The 23,309-nt window shown below is 38.8% G+C and overlaps 1 protein-coding gene across 2 annotated transcripts in view; it reads left to right on the plus strand.

The window, feature by feature from the left end:
• Positions 1–23,309, plus strand: part of OXCT1 (3-oxoacid CoA-transferase 1) — a 100,135-nt gene that overhangs the window by 35,345 nt on the left and 41,481 nt on the right. For both annotated transcript variants that reach the window (XM_074855192.1, XM_074855193.1), the window contains exons 8-11: positions 17,184–17,291; positions 19,978–20,089; positions 20,569–20,663; positions 21,329–21,377. In XM_074855192.1, the coding sequence (XP_074711293.1) occupies positions 17,184–17,291; positions 19,978–20,089; positions 20,569–20,663; positions 21,329–21,377 (364 nt within the window). The remainder of the gene's footprint in view (positions 1–17,183; positions 17,292–19,977; positions 20,090–20,568; positions 20,664–21,328; positions 21,378–23,309) is intronic.

A 23,309-nucleotide genomic window follows, 5' to 3' on the forward strand; every position in this document is an offset into this window, starting at 1 on the left:
ACAAGTAATATACAAGCTACCAGCCCTTGTAAAGGTGCAGAGGAAGGGCTTGACATGTGAAGAAACTTGAGGGCTTGTGTGGTCGTATGTATGTGGTAACATTTCAGACGCTCTCTGTTGAATCACAGAATCACAGAATTGTCTAGGTTGGAAAAGACCTTGAAGATCATCCAGTCCAACCATCAACCCAACATTAACAGTTCCCAACTACACCATATCCCTCAGCGCTAAGTCGACCCTACTCTTAAACACCTCCAGGGATGGGGACTCCACCACCTCCCTGGGCAGCCCATTCCAACACCTAACAACCCGTTCTGTAAAGAAATACTTCCTAATATCCAGTCTAAACCTTCCCTGGTGCAACTTGAGGCCATTACCTGTTGTTCTGTTGCTTATTACTTGGTTAAAGAGACTCATCCCCAGCTCTCTGCAACCTCCTTTCAGGTAGTTGTAGAGGGTGATGAGGTCTCCCCTCAGCCTCCTCTTCTCCAGACTAAACAACCCCAGTTCCCTCAGCCGCTCCTCGTACGACATGTGCTCCAGACCCTTCACCAGCTTCGTTGCCCTTCTTTGGACACGCTTGAGTAATTCAATGTCCTTTTTGTAGTGAGGGGCCCAAAACTGAACACAGGAATCGAGGTGCGGCCTCACCAGTGCCGAGTGCAGGGGCAAGATCACTTCCCTGACCCTGCTGGCCACGCTATTTCTGATACAAGCCAGGATGCCATTGGCCTTCTTGGCCACCTGGGCACACTGCTGGCTCATGTTCAGCTGGCTGTCAATCAACACCCCCAGGTCCCTCTCTGACTGGCAGCTCTCCAGCCACTCCTCCCGAAGCCTGTAGCGCTGCTGGGGGTTGTTGTGGCCCAAGTGCAGCACCCGGCATTTGGCCTTATTGAAACTCCTCCAGTTGGCCTTAGCCCATCGCTCCAGCCTGTCCAGATCTCTCTGCAGAGCCTCCCTACCCTTGAGCAGATCAACACTGCCACCCAACTTGGTGTCATCTGCAAACTTACTGAGGGTGCACTTGATCCCCTCGTCTAGATCATCAGTAAACATGTTAAACAGGAGTGGCCCCAAAACCAAGCCCTGGGGACACTACTGGTGACCGGCCGCCAACCAGATTTAACTCCGTTCACCACAACACTTTGGGCCTGGCCATCCAGCCAGTGTTTTACCCAGCAAAGCATGTGATCATCCAAGCCACGAGCAGCCAGTTTTGCCAGGAGAATGCTGTGGGAAACGGTGTCAAGGGCCTTACTAAAGTCAAGGTAGACAACATCCACAGCCTTTCCCTCATCCAATAAGCAGGTCGCCCTTTCGTAGAAGGAGATCAGGTTTGTCAAGCAGGACCTGCCTTTCATAACCCCATGCTGACTGGGCCTGATCATCTGGTTGTCCCACATGTGTTGTATGATGGTACTCAGGATGAGCTGCTCCATCAGCTTCCTGGGCACCAGAATCAAGCTGACAGGCCTGTAATTTCCTGGATCATCCTTCCAACCCTTTTTATATATGGGCATCACATTGGCCAATTTCCAATCTGTCCGGACCTACCCAGTCAGCCAGGACTGCTGGTAAATGATGGAAAGCAGCTTGGTGAGCACCCCAGCCAGCTCCTTCAGCACCCTCAGGTGTATCCCGTCAGGTCCCATAGACTTGTGTGTGTCTATGTGATGCAGTAGGTCACTGACTATCTCCTCCTGGAATAAGGGAGGGTCATTCTCCCAGTCTCTTCTTCTGGCTGAGGAGGCTGGATTCCCTCAGTACAACTAGTCTTGTTATTAAAAACTGAGGCAAAGAAGGCATTAAGCACCTCAGCCTTTTCCTTGTCAGTTGTTACCATGATTCCTCCTGCGTCTAGCAGGGGATGGACTCTCTGGTCTTTTGCTGCTCACATACTTATAGAAACATTTCTTGTTCTTGATTGCTGAAGCCAGGGTAATTTCCAGCTGGGCTTTAGACCTCCTGATTTCTGCCCTGCATAGCCTCACAGCCTCTTTGTAATCACTGTGAGTGGCTAGTCCCTTCTTCCAAAGGCTGTAAACTCTCCTTTTCTCCTTGAGTTGCAGCCAAAGCTCCCTGTTCAGCCAGGGTGGTTTTTTCTGCTGCCGGCTTCTCTTACAGCACCTGGGAACTGCCTGCTCCTGAGGTATTAAGACTTTCTTCTTAAAGAGTGCCCAGCTTTCCTTGACCCCTATACCCTTCAGACTGTCTCTCAAGAGATCCTGTCAAGCAGGTGCCCAAACAAGACAAAGTCAGCCCTTTGGAAGTCCAGGATGTCAGTTCTGCTTCCCCCTCTCCTGGCCTCTTTAAGAATAGAGAACTCTATTATTTCATGATCGCTGTGCCCTAGTCAGCCTCCAACTGCCACATCATCCACCAGTCCTTCTCTGTTCACAAAGAGGAGATCCAGCAGGGCACCTTCTCTGGTTGGTTCATTCACCAGCTGTGTCAGGAAGTTGTCTCCCACACATTCCAGGAATCTCTGGGACTGGTCCTGCTCTGCTGTGTTGTATTTCCAGCAGATGTCTGGGAAGTTAAAGTCTCCCAAAAGAACAAGGGCAAGGACAAGTCTGCTGAATTCAGCAGGCAGTAGTGCTGTCATACCCCTCCACAAACGCACTGAATTTTGTGATGGGAAATTAAATGTGTAGCCACTTGGAGTTACAGGGAGACCTCCTGGATGTGTGCCTGGACTGCTCAGGCAACGGCTGTGATGTTAAGATGCTTCCTAAAATGTGCATCTTCCTGTAGAGGCTTCTGTAAGCCAGACCCTGCCAGGAGGGACAGGTTTGGTGATGATGCTTCTTTTTTGCAGAGAATTGAGGCAACCCAAAGCCACAGGAAAAAACGTAGTGTGACCTTGCCATGTCTAGGTGTTGTGACAGCATGGGAGAAGTGAAGGGTGATAGTGGCTTGGGCTCTTGCTCTTTGCCATGAAGGGTACATGAACATCCGTAACAGCCCCAAACATCACTAAGCTGTTTTCTTGACATTGTTATTCTCTGCCATGAGACCTGCTGACTGCTTGACCCTGGTGAAGTGGTTTGAGATTTCAGCCACTGCCATGATGTAAGTGTTTGATAGTGGTAATGGTCAATATGTTTAGAAATATTTATTGACTGGCGGTTTGAATAACCAGTTTGAATAATTTTCTTGTTCAGATTACATGGGATGGCTAAATATATCTCCCTGTGTAAACAGCATTTCCACCTCAAATAATACCAGGGGAGAAAAAAAGAGAGTGTACTTTCTCATAAAAATGCATTAAATAAAAATCATTAAACCCTGCATTTTATCTCTGGTTGCCTAGTAACAACACAGCCACGTCAGTGAGCGCCATTATCTCAGGTACAATGAACTGTGCTGCGCAAAGGGACAAGCAAACTGAAATAAGCTATTTGTATCCTGTTATCTGTGCTAAATCATGGCATTGTGTTTTATTGAGGAAACTGGAAAATGAACCTTTTTTTTTTGGTGTCTGTTCCTCCAAATTCTTTAACAATGTCAAAACTTTCCTCAGATGCATAGCATTGTTCTGAGGAATTGTTCAAGGTTTATGCACAGTGACAGTTTGCTGTAAAAAGCCTGTAAGTACTACTTTAAAGTGGAAAAATAATCTAAAAGAATCTTTTTCCTTACCTGGATGCCCCAGTCATGGACCTTGAAACTGAACCCTGCTACAGGAAGTGGTTCTGGATTTCTGATGGGCACAGACCTGCATTAGGATGTCTTTCTGGGAAACCACAGAACAGGATTTGAGACCAAGAAGAATACAGAATTGGGGTTCTTCTGTGCAAATGCTGTAACCACTAAGCTGTTGTGTTGCTATAGCCTTTTTCAATATTGTTTAATTGCTCAGTGATGACTCTGTGTGTGCTTAGGGGATGTTTGCTGAGTGGGTGTCCCAGGGATCTGCAGTGGGGGAATGTTCTGTCTGAGAATGTCATCTGGTACAGGATGGACACTGAGCTGCTTAGTCCTGCCACCTTACCAGCAGCTTTTGGCACAAGTGACAGTAGAATTCTAGTTGCCATAATGTCTTAGTATAATATATGCAAAATATGTGTTATATATGAAAATATATATTATTAGTATAAGTACAGGTATGGAAGTCTTTACATCTTAAACATCTAGGTGGTTAGGGCTTTTGACTGCATGATTGGATTTGCATGCCTAGGTTTTGGCTAAATCCTGAATCAGAAATACTTGTAGATCTGAATTTAGATAACCCAGTTATAGAGTATAGACATTACAATATCCTTTCCCAAAGGAACCTTAGATGAAAGATTTGAGTGAACACTTGTGGGAGGGTAACCATGAAATGCAAGCACATTATCTTTAGAAAGCACAGAAGGGAAAATGGCAAAATATCAGGAATGCCTCTTAGGAAGTCTGATTTTGTGAGCTCAAAGACTTGATAGTTGAAGGCTCCTGGGAGGTATAGCTATGAAGTTAGGGGAAGACTGTGTTAAGAACTTGAGAATAAACTCTTCTAGCATGGAGAAAACATTGGAAAAGCAGTAGGAGTTTGATCTGGATCACAATTGTTGCAATCTCAAACAGAAAAGAAAAATGACAGAAAGTGAGATGTCAGATGTCTGAAGCTAAGCATTACAAAACCCAAACAGACAAAAGAGCTTAAGCACATAGAAGCAAACTCAGAAATCTCCAGCCCAGTACAAAATAAGACTTGAAAGTAGCAAGAAATCTTTCTAAGAGTACATACCTAGTGGGCTGGGAGACCAAGGACATTGATACTTCACCGCTCAATGAGGAGAGTAAAATTACTAATGCAGAGTACAAAGAAGGCTGAAGTGTTTAATGCCTTTTCTGCTTCAATATTCATCAGTGTTAAAAAGCAGTTTGATGCCAGTCATAGAAGGTTAAAGAACAAGTCAGAGAAGGATAGGAATTGAAATCCAGGACTACTAGTACTGATTTGGAAAAGCAGCTCCTAGAAATGTTTGCACACTGTTGCCACAGTAATTTTAGTTTGCCAACAAGAAGCCCACCCCCAGACTGGAATGCTCTTTCATTGTTTTTGTTTCCCTTCATTGTATTTGATTCCTTGCTTCTGTGTGTGCATGTGTTTATTAAAAGAACAGAAAAACAAAATATTTGTACAGCTGTTGTGCAGACCATCTTAGGATGATTTGAGAAGCACTAGAATAGACTGGGCTAGAAGGGAGTTCAAAAGGTAGTTCTTTTTATGTTTAGTTAACATGTTACTGATTTTCAGGGGAATCAACTTTAATAGTTAATTTAGCTATGTGGTTTTGGGTTGTTTGGTTGGGTTTTTTTCCTATGATTGCTTTTCTTTTATATATAACCTCTAATTATGTGGGTTCAGATTTGGCACTTTATTGCTGGAGTAGTGAATGTTAAGTGGTTAAAATTCATAGCAGATCGAATTGTTGCTGACTGCTGTTCAGATAGTTAAACCTACACACAACATTGTGCTGGAAGATTTGAATGTATTTTTCTTTTATCTGTCTCTTAAATTTTATTCCTTTCTAAACTGATACTTTCTTGAATGAATATCATGAGCTTTCTCAGCATTCAGCTTCAGAAGTTAACTGCAGATGTGAATATAATATTCAATGAAAAAAACCCCTTTTATCCTTGTCACATATGTTAAGAACAAATGTGACATTCAAAAAGAACAAACTAAAGCAAGTCCATGGTTGATCAGTAGATACTGCAGATTGCCAGGAAGTCAGTGTGCTGGAGAAACTGATAGAAAGCCTCTATTTTCTCCTAAAGCTAAATCTAGGGTTTATTAATAACGATTTATAGAAAACTTGATATACTGTGCATTTGAAGTGCCTTTCATTAACAGTACTCATGTTCTGTATAATGAGAATTTGAAAATTAATAGAATTTAAATTACTGTAGAGTTAACTTTTCATTGTATGTGCTAATATGTATAATAAATTGATGATGATTCTTATGCACTGCTCTGTGTGTAAGATCCATTAATCAGTCAATCAATGATTTATCAATCTTTGCATTTGAAATCACAAATTATTAGATCACTGAAAAGATGATGCAGAGAGAGTTTTAGGCATGACTCAAGGAATTTATATGCATACATTCATTTATGTCTTAAAGCAGTGATTTGTTTTCTGGCTATTGACATCTCTGATGGAGATTTCTAGTACAAAATGAGAAAGATTGAACATTCAAACTGAAAATCTTACAAAAAGTTCACAATGTGAGTAATTGCCCACTGACATGAAACAAATGCATTTTTTCAGGTGATCAAAACATTTTCAGGTGGTCAAAACATTGAGATTAGAAAAGCTGCAGCCTCAGAGTAATTGTTTGAATCAGTAGCTCAGATTTTAGTCTTCTCTTCCAGTATCCTTCCCTGCAAATGCTGTAGAATAGAATTATTCAGTGAAGAAAGTGAGGATTTAAAGAGAAGTAAATGACTGAGATACCAGGACTGTCTTGACTTCAAATCATGCTTATTTTTCAGGCTGCAGAAGATGGTAAAAGAATGGATGAGGACCATGGAGTAGTTTTCTATTTCTGTCTCTCAAACAGTTTTCCTGGTGTTTATTTGGAAGTCGCCTAGTCTTCCATTTTTTACCAGAACTGTTTTTAATTGCTTTATAGAAAACCTGCACTCTTGGAAGTCCAGTGTGTGGAAATGCACTTCCATTGATATTCCCATGAATTAGATACTAAGTTCTTCAGTTTGCCACTTGTGATGAAGCTGAAGAAAGTGATAGCTAAACAAATCTTAAAATAACCTCCTGTTTTTTTTGTGACAGAAAACCAGGCACATTTCTCTTTTTTTGTTAACCTTTGCAATAAGTCAAATGTATTATCTCAGTTTTTTCCTTCTTGTTGAAAGAAGCAGGGAAAAGCAAAGAGGAGAGCTGGGATATATTCCTGATCAAAATGAGTGAGGTGTGTACCCAGTTGTCTCTGTAAGCAATACGCTAAGGAGGAGCATTTGTGCTCCCTCAGGCTCTCAAAGTGCTGAATTTCTCAAACACTGACCAGCAAAAGCTGCAAATAAAAGTACAAATGCATCTAGCACTTAGTTTTTAAAGTAAACTAACTTTTTTTCAATAACAATAGTTTCAGGTATCGATTTTTTTCCCCACAGTACCTTCAAAATAGATATTTGCATTTTTATGGCAAAATTTTTGCCTGTTTGAATTCCAGAGCAGTGGAAGTTATACTTATGTCTCATGGTTCTCCCTTGTTCGTTTAAGTGAATTAGGCAAATTGTTATGCACCTTTATTTCTGTTGCTTTGCGCTGTTGGGATTTTTGGTTGTTTTTCTTTTAATTGTGTGTTTTGATAAGTACTGTAGCTTTTGTAACATCTTGTGATGAGGCCAGCTGAGAAGCAGGCTTCCTAGCTCGGACAGCAGCACATACTTGATGCTCTGGTATTTGGTCATCTCCTGTAAGGCATTAGGAGCGGTTATGTGATTTGTGTTTGCCTTTTCACCAGCACCTGTCCCCCCATGCATGCCAAAGCAGACTATCCCTTAATTTTCCTGAGCTATGTATACCCTCAGTTTCTCCTTGTGTTCATGCAATGAACTAATTAGGGATTTTAAGAAACTCCAGATTTAAGGGACTAAATTGAGCCATCATACAAGCAGAAATTAATTTCTGTTTGTGATGAATTCCATCCGATTCCATCAAGGTTGAACATACGCTAACCAAAGATATCCAATTTAGACATCTGCCAGAAGGCTTACGGGAAAGGGGAGAACCAGACGAGTTATAAGAAGTTGGCCACCAACCACCCACTTAAAGACCTTGTCTGGCTGTTAAGACACAAGAAGAAGAAAAAGTAGTAAATGAATGTGAAGGTTTCTGAGAGTGATGAATTTTTCTTTCAGCAATTCAGAGGAATCAGAGACAGCAAAGAAACCTATCCTTAATGTATTTCTATTTTGATGGGGCTGGGGAGGAAGTGGTTAAAAACCCAAACAAACAGTTTATATATAAAAAGAGTTTAAATTAGTTGCATAGGCATTCTATTGGGAATTTTAAGCCAGTTGATAATGCCTTGATCTGCTTTGGTAGTTATTCTGCCTGATTAATAAATACAGAGACAGAATAGAAAACTTGGTATGATCAAATTAGAGGTCATACTTGTTATGGCTTTGGATATCACATGTGCCATCCACCTGGAAACTATACTAAGGCACATGGAAAATAAGGAGGTGATTGGTGACAGCCAACATGGCTTCACTAAGGGCAAATCGAGCCTGATGAATTTGGTGGCGTTCTGTGACGGGGTTACAGCATCGGTGGGTAAGGGAAGAGCAATTGACATCATCTACCTGGACTTGTGCAAAGCATTTAACACTCTCCCACATGACGTCCTTGTCTCTACATTGGAGAGACGTGGATTTCACAGATGGACCACTCAGTGGATAGGAAATTGGCTGGATGGTCACATTCAAAGAGTTGCAGTCAGTGGCTCAATGTCCAAGTGGAGAGCAGTGACAAGTGGTGTTCCTCAGGGGTCAGTGTTGGGACTGGTACTGTTTAATGTCTTTGTTGGAGACATGGACAGTGGGATTGAGTGCACCCTCAGAAAGTTTACTGATGACACCAAGCTGTGTGGTGTGGTTGACACGCTGGAGGGAAGGGATGTGCCATCCAGAGGGACTTGGACAGGCTGGAGAGGTGGGCCCGTGCAAACTTCATGAAGTTCAACAAGACCAAGTGCAAGGTCCTGCACATGGGTGGGGGCAATCCCAAGCACAAATACAGGCTGGGTGATGAGTGGATTGAGAGCAGCCCTGAAGAGAGGAATTGGAGGTATTGGTGGATGGAAAACTCACTATGAGCCAGCAGTGTGTGCTCACAAACCAGAAAGCCAACCCTATCCTGGGCTGCACCAAGAGAATTGTGGCCAGCAGGCTGAGGGAGGTGATTCTCCCCCTCTACTCCGCTCTTGTGAGACCCCACCTGCAGTGCTGTGTCCAGCTCTGGGGCCCCCAACATAAGAAGGACATGGACCTGTTGCAGCAAGTCCAGAGGAGGCCATGGAGATGATCAGGGGGCTGGAGCACCTCCCTTATGAGGACAGGCTGAGAGAGTTGGGATTGTTCAACCTGAAGAAGAGAAGGCTCCAGGGGACCTTATAGGGGCCTTCCAGTACCTACAGGGGACCTACAGAAAAGATGGGGAGAGACTCTTTCTCAGGGATTGTAGTGATAGGACAAGGGGTAATGCTTTTAAACTGAAGAAGAGTAGATTTAGATTCCATATAAGGAAGAAATTCTTCACTGTGAGGGTGGTGAGGCACTGGAACAGGTTGCCCAGAGAAGCTGTGACTGCCCCCTCCCTGGCAGTGTTCAAGGCCAGGTTGGACGGGGCTTTGAGCAACCTGGTCTAATGGAAGGTGTCCCTGCCCATGGCAGGGGGGTTGGAACTAGATAATATTTAAGGTCCCTTCCAACCCAAACCACTCTATGATCTTATGATTCTAAATACCATTTTCACCATTGCTAGAGGGAAAGAAATGAGAATCTTCTCATTCATCTGTGATAAGCAAAAACTTATTTTTATGGTGTGAAGGACTGATGTTTCTGCTGTTTCAGTATCAAATAATATTTTTGGTTCTGTGAAGCACTTATTCTTGTTTTTTATTTCCATGTATGTTTAGTGCTCTTCTTTCCAGGCAGCTTTCAGGAAGGATAATGATTAAGTATAAGAAAAGTTTTATTCTTCTTAACATTTGTTACTTACAATCTCTTGATAACGCACATTCCCGTAGTTACTGATTAATCTGTTGAAAGTTTTTAAGCCGCATGTCAATTTTCTTTCTTCCAATCATTTCCTTGAAAAATATTCTTGACTACTTTCTTCCTTAACACTGTGGAAAAGTTTTACACATACTGAATGTTGGGGGGAGGTGGGGTCGGGGTTGGAATATCTGCTATGATTTTGAAGGTGAAATGAACCACACTGATCCCTCGCTGAGAAAGAAAGTGGTAGCATGTAGGTTTCAGAAATCTTTGTAAACTACCAGTGTCTATAATGAATGTCTGTAATAAGGAGGATAACTAATACATGTGTGCACATAAAGTGCCATTTTCAGATGATGTGTCTTTTCTTGCCTTTACTGAAATACTTATGGGGTTTCTTTTTCTTACCAGAGAGAACCAGTAACATAATTTGTTACAAACTAGCTGCTAATAGATTGTTTTACCCTGTTTTCCTTCCTATATGTCTCCTGCTTAGTGTGCTTTGGTCTGATCCTTAGAGGTATTCCTTGAATTTGTGGGTGGTTTAGTTGGTCTTTCATAGCCTGGAAAATACAAAGAAGTCCTTGTTGGACAGTGCAATTAAATATCTGAAATTTTTTTTTCAACTTTTCTACCTCTCCCTTCAGTACTTAAATTCCTGTTAGTTAATTTTTGAAAGTAAAGCTTAAATTTGTCACCTGACCTTTAAGTTACATTTCTTTGAATGTGTAGGAGACAAGATCTCTTTCAGTCTCTTTTCATTTGTCATTTCTCTGATATGAGTAAGAAAATAAAATCTTTTGTTGAGATTAAAGCTAATTTTTTTTAGGTTTCAATTCTTCTTGATAGTTTGTGAATAACTTCATTAAAAAATGTCAGTTACTTACCTTCTAATCAGTTCAAAGGCTTTCAACCTAATGTATTTTGAAAATAAGTAATGAAGTACAGGAATAGTGTATTTAAAGCAACTTACATTTTGTTTGCAAAAATGTTGAGTGCTATAATTCAAGTACAGTTAATGTTGCTAGCAGCTGTTCTGTTCTGGAGTGGGAAGATTTGGGATGTGGTCAATTACCTTATTCAGCAGAGGTACCTAGTACAGCTTAAGTAGCTTCTTTTGCCATTAGCTAGCCCTTAATAAATTAAGAGTGTGTTCACCAGTGGGGCTTTTGTTTATTTTCTTCTGGCTCTTCTCCCATTATTCTAATTATTTGCTTGAAAAATAATTACATAATGTAATCTAAAATAATATTTCCTGAAATTGCCTTTTCTGGATCCGAGGAGGCAATTTTACATGTATTTCATGTGGATGGTTATGTTTCATTTTGTCTTAAGAACTTAGGTACTTGAATGCAAATTGGGCACTTTATAATTAAAAGGTAAGAACATAATTATGTTCCCATTTTTGTTGTTACTGCTATCATCCAGTTGAGTATAGTAAAAATAATTACTGAGCACTATGAAATCACCTCATTTTATCGAGAAAGCACAAGTCACAAAACATGATCACTACCAGCATGAGTTCTTTAATGGCTTATATCAAAACAATCAGATTTTAAGAAGGGTTGAGGAAGGAATCACTCCTTAGGTGTGCCTGCAGCAGGAGTCTGGGTTGATTGGTAACCAGGACTGGTAGGTTGCTGGATCTTAAAGAATTCTCTCATACTTATTTTTCAGGTAATTTTACATTAGAAAACCAGTGTAAAATCCAAATGAATGAATTGAAGGAATCAATAAAACAGCTATCATTTATCACTTTTGCTTTTTGATGCATACAGAATTATGTAGACCTAGTTGTGCAAGTTGTCAGACAAGCAATTCCATCAATTTAATGGAGTAACTTCAGAAACCAATAATAGTCAGCAGGCTTTGCTTTTTTCTTCATTATCTACTTTGCTTGAGGAAAAACCTGCAAGTTTCAGTTTATACTTACAGAATAAATTTTTACAGTACATATTTATAGGCATGGTTGATAGCAGACATTTATTGTTGAAGTAGCTACCCTTTTATAAAATCACTTCTATTGTGGTTTAAGTGAGTCTGCCTGAGTTTTTATTTTGTGTAAAACTGCCCAGTTATAAGGAAAAAAAAAGGTGAAAATAGATTGTTTTGAGAATGATATTTTCTTAGGATTATTCTTTTGAGAAATTTCAGTATCTTCTGACTTTGAACATGTTCTTGAAATTTAAGAATATCATGTATCCTGACCATGCTAAAATGTGACTAGCTTAAAAATTTCTGAAGAAATATAGTTCTATGTATATGGGAGAACTTTTTCATAGGCTGCTGGTTAAATTTTTCACATTCTTTCATGCACGCACACAGCTTTACATACAGATAGCTTTTTTCTGATAATCAAGTATGCTTCCTCATTTCTTTGCGGTTGGTATCCCAGAACTGCTATGTGTGAGTACCTAGAGCAGGTAATTTAGTGCAGTCTATCTCCTTTGCTGTCAGCAGTACAGCATGGAGGAAGAGGTTAAATGCATGGAATGGTAAGGGGCAGTTGGAGGAAACAGGCAGCAGGTGCAGAGAAGTGTGAGAAATTAAGCCTGAGGCAACTAAAAGTGGAGGTGATTGAGATTCTGAATAGAGAAAACAAAGGTGAAATGAGTATAATCTAGCATGGACTCCTAGTTTATGAGGATCTGTAGCTACATAATGAAAACTCTGAAGACAAACCTAGGAGATTGATGTCAGCTTTGCTTCCCTAATGATCAGATATGACATATTGGCAACACACCTCACTGTTTTTCTCTGTGGTGTTCACAGAGGATAACAGTCTACTAGAAACCAAGAAAAAATGTGAAGGTGCATAGGATCTTCACTGATATGGAACAAGCAAATGAACTGCTGTGTGCTATTCCTGTATTGCAAAGAGAGCGCACAAAAGCACACAGTGAAATTACAAGAGATAATAAGAATGTTTTGCGTACTAGTTAGATTGTAGAAATGCAATGATAAGAGTCTTTTGAATTCCAAGAAAACTATTAGACAAATTCATGGTCCATCAGAAGCTATGAAGCAAGGTGGTCTATGTGCAGCCTCTGACTGAGGATGTCCTTAAATTGCACATTGCTAGAAGCTAGGGAATATAACCAGAAACACCACGCTGTCTTTTAAGCTTCTCTTCTTTGCCAAGAAGAAGGGTTATGGGACTGAATGGACCTTCAGAGTGACCCAGATCAGTCTCATTAGGGTAAAGATTCTCTGATAAATCTGAACTTTACAAATTTTTACTGTTTCCCTGCCCCTCAGTATGCTTATGAAGACATTTATTCCAAATCTGATGTGCGTGTAACGTGCTGATTATTGACCAAGATGTGTCTTTATCAGACTACTTGGTAGTTGCTTGCTCTTTAAAGTTGTAAAAGTCTTTTCTTCAGCATGGTTATTGACTGACTGTCATTTCATTACCAAAGGAGTTTGGCAGTAGTAGAAATTTCATGGTCTGGCTGATCTTAGAGTCAGAAAAGGACAGAATTGAACTCAGAAGATCTTCTGTTTTATGTCCCTGCATGCAGGCAGAACTGAGTAAATACTAACATGCTTCGCTCTTTTCCTGTAGCCCAATCAGTTTGATAGTGTGTTCTTAATTTCCAGTGACCTATTTTCAGACTGTATTTAACTAGTTTACAATATCAAAGTTTTTTGTGAAATTCAGTCTAAACAATTAAAATCAAGACTTTTTTTTTCTTGTTTGTCATTAGCCATGAGGAATGGTTCATCACAGTTTCTGTGATCTTGGGTGAACCAGACACACAACTTTTCCTCATAGCCCTTACTGTGTTTTTTAAATTATATTTTTTAACTTCTTAGCATTTTATAAATGTTACAATGAGTTTTGCAGTGACATCCTGACTCTACCAGTAGCCAACTGAAGAAGTGCTCTAATGAGATTGTCTTGAGCATCTAAGGGGCTAAATTTGATTTCATTCTTCTGTTGTTTTGGATGTTTGACCAGTTGTAATGTTTTATTCTACTTATGGTCTGCTGGGTATTTTTATTATTTCAGTTTGAAGAACTGGAGTGTACTAGGATAATTAAGATAGTGAGATTTAATAAAGCCAATGTAAAAATCAGCTACTTAAAAATTGATAGGTTTTGTTAAGCGCTCTCTCTCTCCCCCAGTCTCTCTCTCACCTACCCACACACGCACGTTTTCAGGTTTTTTTCCATAATAAGGAATTACATTGTCATTTCTGGTTATAGCTTAGTTTTATGAAAACTGAGATTTAGAACTGAAACAGCTGAAAACATTTAATGTATCATAAAGGACCTAATCAGGCTGCAGAAATAGGTTAAAAGGTACATACTCAAAGGAAAGACCTTTTTATTTTCAAGTGATTTGGCATGAATAGTTGTGTCATTGTAATTTCCATGTCAATTTTTGGTCAAGAACCGGAGTTCTGTATCTTTATTACTGGAAGTCCATGACCTTTGAGGATTCCTTTCTCTCTCTGGAAGCTTTCAGAAATTCTGAGATAAAACTGTAGAAGAGTAGCTGAATTTCCATAAGCAAAAATAAATCAAAACTACTTTAAAAAGGGGAAAGTAGATGTAAATTACAGAAGGAAATGGTACTGTGAAACAAATGACCATTGATTCTATGAGTGCTGATACCAAAAGGAGTGGCAGAAGGCTCTTGTGAATCATAGCAGAGAACAGCTTTCATGTTCTGGATGTACTTGCAGATAAACCAGTGTTCAGAAATGATTGAATTTATTCATTCTGCTCCCATTGTCAGCAATCAGACAAGATTTGCAAGAACTTTTATACCCAGGAAGAAAACCAATACTGTGAAACTCTTGAAACAATGAAAAGATTTTTGAATCATGCATCACAACCTTCCCAGATGAAGGAACTCGGCCCATATGGTCGCTTGAAGTTACTCGTTAGCTTTACCTGTGTAGCAAAGATGTCTTCTATCACTTTGATGAAGTTGAGATTTAAAATGAACACACGTGATCAATGCATTGTAAATGGTACCAGAGTATTTTGATTTGCTAATTAAAAAAAATGAAGGAGGTGGTCTGCCCTGGTTAGTTCCTTCTGTATGCTTCGCCAGTTTTTGTGTCTCTTGGGTGGGATGCCACATAATGATTTTTGATATTTACAGGGATTCTTCTGTACATGACAAAATAAAGCCTGAGGCAAGGTAAGTAGAGAAAAGAAAGAACAGGAGGATAGATAAGATGGAGAGCAGAACAGGAAGAAAACTCACACACATCCTTGTAATCATTAATATGAATGCTCTCCTGCGTGTCTCATTGAGGCTTAGGCTGTGGATGTGTTACAGAAAAGACTCATAAAGGAATATGAAACCTGAAGGGGAAGGAATATGCCCAGCTATGGAACTATTTATTTTTGCATTATCATTTTTATCTAGAAAGATGCTTGGGTTATGTCTTGCGGTGGTCACAGAAAGTTAAGTTGCTGATTCTCATAGCCATTAGATTTCCCAGTTTCACTTCCGTTGGCACAGCTTCATCTGTGGTAGCAGTGTTGGTAATACTGATGGAGGCTGCTGGCAGCCTTTCTACTGTGTCTCATCTGTAGTATCATGTAGTGCCCTGTGAGCAGAGCTGGAAGAGAGAGTGGGAGCAATCAAATGACATTTGTACTTCCCCTGTGTGAATTCTTTCATTTTCATATAAACATGCTGATTAATTTTACTTGCAGAACTGAATGATGTGTACTCTTGCAGACATTACATGCAAATTTTTAATCCCTTTTCAAAATTCAATTTTATTGCTATATGGATATTTTAACATACTTAATTTTAATTACATTTGATGTTTATGTCACATAATGGTAGAACATGGAAATTGCAAAACACCAGTAAGAGTAGTGGGGGGCTGCCTGTGAATACAAAGGTGTTTCAGTCTGCAGGGATCCTTAGGCTCATTTAAAATCCCCAGGACAAAATAGTTTGTCTGTGTTCATTTAGGATAATATACAGAAATAATAATAATGGTGATGGTTCTTATGAAGAAAACCTATCCTGCTGACTGCTGTTTCCAAAGAGACAAAATACTAATCAAGGGAACTGGGTGACTAATATTTATTCTGTGTATTCTATGGGGGGAGAGAGATACAGTGTGTCAAGTTTCTGACAGCATAATTCTGTTGAAGTTGGTTGAATTGTGCCAGCAAAGATTTTGGTTTTATAATCTCACCTACTGCAGCAAATAAATGTAGTTCTTTTATGAAAAAGTTCAAACCAATAGTGATTAGTATTCCCCAGACCTAATTTTCCACCTGATAGGTGAAGACAAATTTAATTAGAAAAGATGAATTTGGGAATTCTGCTGGTAGCAGATCATTTGCTTGTGTATGGCTTCATTGAAAAGTCTTGTCTCCTGCTTCTTCTCCCTTTTGAGCGTGTTCTGATAGTAGTCACTGCACCAAAAGTGCAGTGTGCTTCAGCTGTGTGCTTCAGGATTTTTTCATTTTAACCAGTGTTTGACTTGGTCTCCATCTTAATTTTAAAATTAATGTATAAAATAATGTAAGACAGGGCATTGATGCGATTGCACAATTTTTTTGTGAATACAGTAGTCTGAACTTTTAAAATATTGATTTGATTGTCTCTCCTTATCTTGTGGATAAGGACTTTCTGGACGTGTGATTCTGCTTTCCATGGACACTTGAGGTTGGTGTCACTGTGGCTGTTATTGCCTCTTCCTTACCACCTTTGCCTTACAGATTTCATAACTTGTCTCTTCCTGTCTGTTTACCCCCAGGGTTTTTTTTAGGTATCATCTGAGACCGATCCTGTGGTCTTTAGTTTGTTATTTTTTCCTCTCCCTCTGCTGCTTTTAGGGTGGATTTGTTTGTTTGTTTATTGTCAAACTGTAAGGTACAGTAGGAAGGTAATTGTCTATCAGATGTACTATAGATTTTATTATTGATCACATTGTGCAATAACAGTAGGATGTCAAATTGAATTTCAAGCTCTTTAATGTTGCTTCACTTGTGATGGCTACTTTCAGTTTTACACAAACTGGTGTTTTCAGTTTTATTTTTGAGTACACTGTGGAGAAACTTAAAGCCAGCTTCAGTGTATCCTTAAAATACATACTTCTGCTTTGTACTCTGACATTTTGTTAGCAGCATATTGGTTCCTTCTGTTTGAATAGAAGCTATTTGTAGGTACAAACAACTGATGTAACTACATGGTATATATATCTTCAAGGTGGTTGTACAAATTAGGCTGTTAAAACATAACTGCTTTCCATTTGTATGTAGAAGCATAATTTGAAAGAATAGGAAAGATCAGCTTCTAAAATAGCCTGTTTTAAAGGGTATATATATTTTGTCCCATTCCTTAGTTTTCTAGATATGATTCATTGTATATTTAATATTGAAACTTCATTGCTAATAAAATCTCTCCGTGAATACTTTTCTCTAAATATTTTCACTTTCCCTTTTCTCTCTGTAGGTGGAAGAAATTGTTGATATAGGAGCTTTTGCCCCAGAAGACATTCATGTTCCCAAAATCTATGTTGATCGTCTTATACAAGGAGAGAAGTTTGAGAAGAGAATTGAAGTAAGTAGCTGAGCTTTTTGGTCACTACATATTTCAGCTTGGGGTGTATTTTAGAATTTACAGGGTTTTTGCTCTAGCCACCAAGTCTTAGCACTGGGGAAATAGTGTGAGAAAGAGCTGTGAAGTTTTGCTAAGTACTGGAGTTTAGGTAGGTATTTAGGTAGTTATTAGTTAGGTGGGGGCCTGAGAATTGAGCCTTGTTTCTTATACCTCAGTCTCTCTGGTTCGGTCCCTGAATAATTTAGAGCAACTGCCTGTAGTCTTGGATGGCTTTAAGGCAGTTGAAAGTTTGGTGGAAACTGCCAATTCATTCTCCTTTCTTCTCTCTGTTCATCTTCTGTGGACACAAGGGGAACACCTAGACTAAGAGAAGGCATTGACAATTAGATACTTTCTTTTCTACTGGAGATCTTTTGACATGGGCATGTAGGGACATTCTCAGCCCCCTTTGTGCCTTGTATTGAATTACATTACATTGCAAAGGTCCTGGAACCTTCCTTTCCTTTTCTTTAATCAGGAACTTTTTTAGCCAGTGGCATTTCTGGTCTGAATAAAAGACGTCAGTAAGTATTAAAAATTGCAGCAATAATATTCTGTCACTGAAAACATCCAAGAAAATGATGATTATGTAATTTTCTTTGTTTCTGTGGCTTTGCCTCACTCAAGCTATGTCCCTATATTCATTCTGGTGATGTGACAATGCTCTTAAAGTGCATTGAAAATTCTGTGTTTCTCCTGTGTCTCCAAACTCTGGAGGTGGGAATTATTCAAAATGTCATCAGAAGAGCTGGTGGAGGGGGAGATATATGACACAAGGGAAAAAAACATCTTGAGGAAAAAAAGTGCAGAAAGGAATTGTAATAATTAAACTTTTATTACTAAAACCAAGTTACAAAGTCCTAGAAAGTCACACAAGGCCTTTTCTCTGAGTAGACTCTTTTATGAATGTTAAGGTTAGAAACCCTTTTTTTTTTTTTTTCCTTCAATCTGTTCATTCTGCAGAAGCATATTGCATATTGTTGAGTATTTGACTGGAAACAGATGTGTCAAACCTCTTTTTTTTTTTTTTTTTCCTCTTGGGCATGTTGTGTTAGACTGCAGTTAATGGCCTGTTTCCTTCTTCTGAATGGATGCAATATCTCACAGAAAAGCTTTACCTTTCATGAGAGAAATCCATTTTGCATTTATTAAACTGCTATTCTTATTGCAGTTTGTCAGTGGATGAAGAGGTGACTCTGTCCAGGGAAGACCTTTATACACCTTTATACACCTGATTTTCTTTGGCTTGGCTGCATAAGTGAATACATCTACCTAGCCAACTGTCCCCTTCCCTATATGCTTAAGAAAAAAAGGAAGTGAGAGGGGGAGGAAAAAAAAGGTGCTATAAACTGTACAGCAAAGTTGTAACAGAGATTAATTTTGCTTGTGTAATTTTGTAATTCTGGCAGTGGTGCCTCTCATTAACAGAAGTATAGGAAGGAAATGGCAGGTTTATTTACTCTTCCATAAAAGATTATATATAAAGGAAGTGGCTGTACACATGAAAGCATTGAGTATGATAAGTGGTAAGAGGAGAGATGAGGAATAAAAAGAATAATGAGAAGCTAGTCTGTCATAATTCTTACTGGCTTTAAATAGCAGTTCCTGCCTAATTTGGCTCAGACCTGGTCCCTCTAGTGCAAGTTGTACTTTCTACCCAACCTTCTCTTTGCTGCAGAGAAACCCTTTGTGATTCTTCTTACCTTTTCCGTAACTCACAAGTGAAGCAATTCTAGGGAAAATAGCCAAGGCATAAAAAGAAGGTTGCTGGGAAATTCAACAGGATTGATACTGGCTGCCTAAGATGAAAGTGACTCCCAACATGGGGAAAAAAGACACTGCAAAAATTCTTTTGTGGTGATGAAAAGGAACAGAAGATAATTTTACCTGGGGTGTTAGTTATGGCCTGAAGTAGGAGAGGATGTGAAGACATATGGGGGTGCAGGATATAATGTTGCCCAGAGCAGTTTTATATGCATGGGAGAGATGTGCAAACAACATAATCTGTGTAAGCAATAATTTACAAAAAAGGTGTTACAAACTTCTTGAATGTCATGGCATTTTCACCTACATGGGATTTAGAAAGCATCAACTTAAAGCCAGGAAATCTCAGGAAACAACTTCAGGCAGATTTGTGCAAGATTATACAGATTTATATTTGAAAACTTTGTTGCTTAGCTCCCAGTATGTTTAGATGACCGGCATTTGTCTGTCTCATGCATATAAATCTAGAATAGCACCACTGAATTGAATGAATGTAGAAAGCGAGCAGCATTTGTATTTTAGGCTGACATTTTACAAATCTATTTAGGTATCTCTGGGGTAATGAATCTCAGACTTGCTAGTATTTGCACTAATGCTTCGTGCCTTCTTAACCAGTTGTCTGTGTATCATGTACTCTCTCAGCCTTGGTAATACAGACAAAGAAATAACATTTTGCTCTAAGGCTATCGTTGGGGATATTTGATGACTTCATTAGTTTAGATAAGCTTGAACTGATGGAATAAAAGGTCTTTTTTTTGAAGAAGATGGATAAATAACATTATTCTTAGACCATGTATCTCAGTGCAATCATGAATCAGGCTTTTGTGACTTGAGAAGCAAGAATCTAGATTCTAATCTTTACTTATGATTACTTCTTTTGCAGCGCTTATCAATCCGAAAGCCTGAAGACTCAAAAGCCAAACAAAAGCAAGGAGACAATGTGAGGGAGAGGATCATCAGACGAGCTGCTTTAGAATTTGAGGATGGCATGTATGGTATCCTTCAGCTGTGCTGTAGGTTAAAATCACAACTCACTGGAATAACAACTGCAGCTCTTTTGTTTAAGACAGATTAATTGCCATGCTCATTGTCTTTCCCAGAGCCTGGGATTCTCTCATTTTATTAACATCCTATTGAAATAGATGGGAAGTTAAAATATAGAGTACCTGGAGTTTTTATCCAGGCATATCTGGAGAGTTTGCTAGCAGTTGAATGTTTTGCAAGAATTTCTTGAAAACTTTATGTACGCTGGAAATGAAGCTTACTTGCACTGTGTGTTTTTTATCATGTAAAACATTTGACAGTGCAATTAGTCTAAAAGGCAAAATAATTCATCACAAATATGAGGGATCTAACGGAAAATGAAAGTGCTTGTGAGGAGAACAGCTCTAATCATAGTACAATGATAACTTTTTTTTATTTACTAGTTTGCTGTAAGCATGTTCCTGTTTGTGCCTTAACCAATTCTCTTCAGCTAATCTGGGTATTGGAATCCCACTGTTGGCCAGTAACTTCATCAGTCCAGACATAACTGTTCACTTACAGAGTGAAAATGGAGTCCTGGGTTTGGTAAGAATGTATCTTGGTCACTTATTGCAGTGTATTTACCTTGCAGTGACTGGGTTTTATTCCTTGCCCACACCCAACTTAATTATGATTTCACTAAAAATCATATTCAAATATATGCCATATTTCATGATCATAAAATTCTTATTGTAGGGCAGGGAAGTCTTGAAGGAAATGCTGATTTCAGGGTTATAGTGCTACTTTGTTCTTAAGTACATGTTTTGCTGGGAGGAGACAGAACCTTCAATAGTTTGCAAGACCAGGCCTTCTAAGCCTTATCAAACATAATTTTAAATAAAGTTTAAAGTGAATATTATTTTTACTGTTGTATGGCTTTATGAAGTTGCACCTACATACCTTTTTCTGAAATATGTCTGTCACTTTGGCTAAAAACAAAAACCAAAAAAAACCATCCAAACAAAACCCCCACTTCATGGTTGTTTAGTAATTCTAACAGCCTCTAACAATATGCCCATCAGTCCTCATATGTTAGTTGATGTAAACTGCGACTTCTATTGTCAGCAATGTTGTTCTGCTAAAGACAAAAAAAAAAGCATGCCTGTAATGATCTTTTTTCAGTAATAAGTATTAGAAGCAATAAAGCAGTTATGAATTGTATCTCAAAGGTATTTTAATATAAAGCTGACATATGTCTGTGTTGTTGTCAGGGTCCTTATCCACTTGAAAATGAAGTCGATCCAGACCTGATTAATGCAGGTAAAATCTTTTAAATAAATGTACTTTATGGAAAATGATTATTTATTACTAATCTAAAAATTTTCTTTTGATTCCGTATTGGAACCTAGACTCCTGTTTTATTTTCTTATAAACATTAATGTACTTGTCTTCTTCTAAGTGAAGGTTGGTTTTGATCAATGGAGATGTTTAATGTTCTAGTTAGAGAGCTTATGCTTTCATTCATTTTAGTAGTTACTGAAGGAAACTTTCTTTCAGGCCAGGCAGTAAAGGGTCAAATCTTTCTTTTCAGAAGTGAGATTGTTTTATGAAGCCTGTATGTGAACATGGATTTGTTAACCTGCTACTTCTCATCTTCTGTCTTTTAGAAAATGGTTTTCAATGATTTATGTTTGGGACATGTTTTAAAATGTACCGTGTATAATATCCTGGTTTATTTCTGGCTAGCGAGTTGCCAGGAGTGCAGCTCATTTGGAGAGGAAGCTGTAGCCAGGACAGGGGGAAAGAGCTCCTCATACGGGACTTGGCACACTGGAGGGCTCTGCTGCATTTGCCACTTTAGCAGGGGAATGCCAGTCCTCACATACTGTTTTTGCCCAGCTGGTTTTGGGCATTTAACCTCAGAAGCAGCCATGCAGTGTAAAAATTTAAACTTTTTATGGTTTAGTGCATCTGTCTGATTTCTGTTTTCTTCATGGAAAGTTGTGCCAGTCACTGTTCTGTTTCCATGTAAAACTACACCTATATGTTGCATTGTGACAAACAGAAGTGCCAAACTTGGCACCTTATAAATTCTCATTGATGTTAATGGTATAGGTTATAGACCCATAGCTGACATTTTAGAGTTGTTTTTTTTCATATGGACAACGTATGCATTTTATATTTTTTTTATTTATGTATACATATACCTACATACACATATATGCATGGGTGTGTATGTATGTGCCTATGTAGACAGTACCCTTCTCATTGGCTGTTAGCAAGCACAATTAAACTCTGAAAAGTCAAAGGAGATAAAGCACTGACATCAAACAAGCTTTTAATTTAATATCAGGGTGCAGTCCAGCAATTGTTCACTGACTTGAAATATTTGCTACCTGGTTTAACTAATTGATACCATTATCATACTGCTGTGTTATTGCCCCTATTTCAGTATTACATTTTTAATAAGGCGTTATTTAAGGCCATCTTCTGATTCAGAATAAGAAATTATTAAGGAATTGAATCCAGCATTTCACCAGTAGCTAGGTAACTGTTGTGATACCCTGTATGAAGGAAAATGTCAGAGGCACTTGAGAGCTGTGTTAATGCTTGAACTGAAATTGAGGTCCTTTTTTTTCAAAAAAAAAAAAGGTAAATTATGGAAGGTGTCACTGGAAGGAAAAACATATAGAATAAAAAACTTTTACTATAAAAGGTGAAATTATATGCATGCACATTAGAACTTAAGTTCTAATATGGGTACATTAGAAATGAACATGTTAACAGAGTGACAATGGAAGAAAATGCCCAAGAACTTGATAAATACTCTGAAAAATCATTGTGCTTTTATATGGATGTCAAGATGACCTTGAATTTTTATTTATTCTTGATAAATATTTTTGAAGAGATAATCTTGCAAGCATGAAGCTAACATAAGAGGTCAGAATGCAACATGGAAATCAGATTATTCCAGTATTGGTAATTCAGTGTTAAGCACCTTCCCATCTTCCCCTGAAGCTGCAGTAGACAGGACACAGGATAGGTGAACCTCAGTTCTACCACCAAAATTATCATTGTTATCATTGCTGAAACATTCAGAAGCTGCTAAATCCCACTGACAGTTGGATTGAGACCATTCTAGATGCTTTCCAGCCAAATCTATAAAATCATGTGAAGAAAACAGAAGCTAAATGGCAAAGGAGTAGGTTTTCTGTTCACATTCATTGACTGGAATGGTCCAGTATCAGCTCC

Source organism: Strix uralensis, chromosome Z (genome assembly GCF_047716275.1).
Source record: "Strix uralensis isolate ZFMK-TIS-50842 chromosome Z, bStrUra1, whole genome shotgun sequence".
Lineage (NCBI taxonomy): Eukaryota > Metazoa > Chordata > Aves > Strigiformes > Strigidae > Strix > Strix uralensis.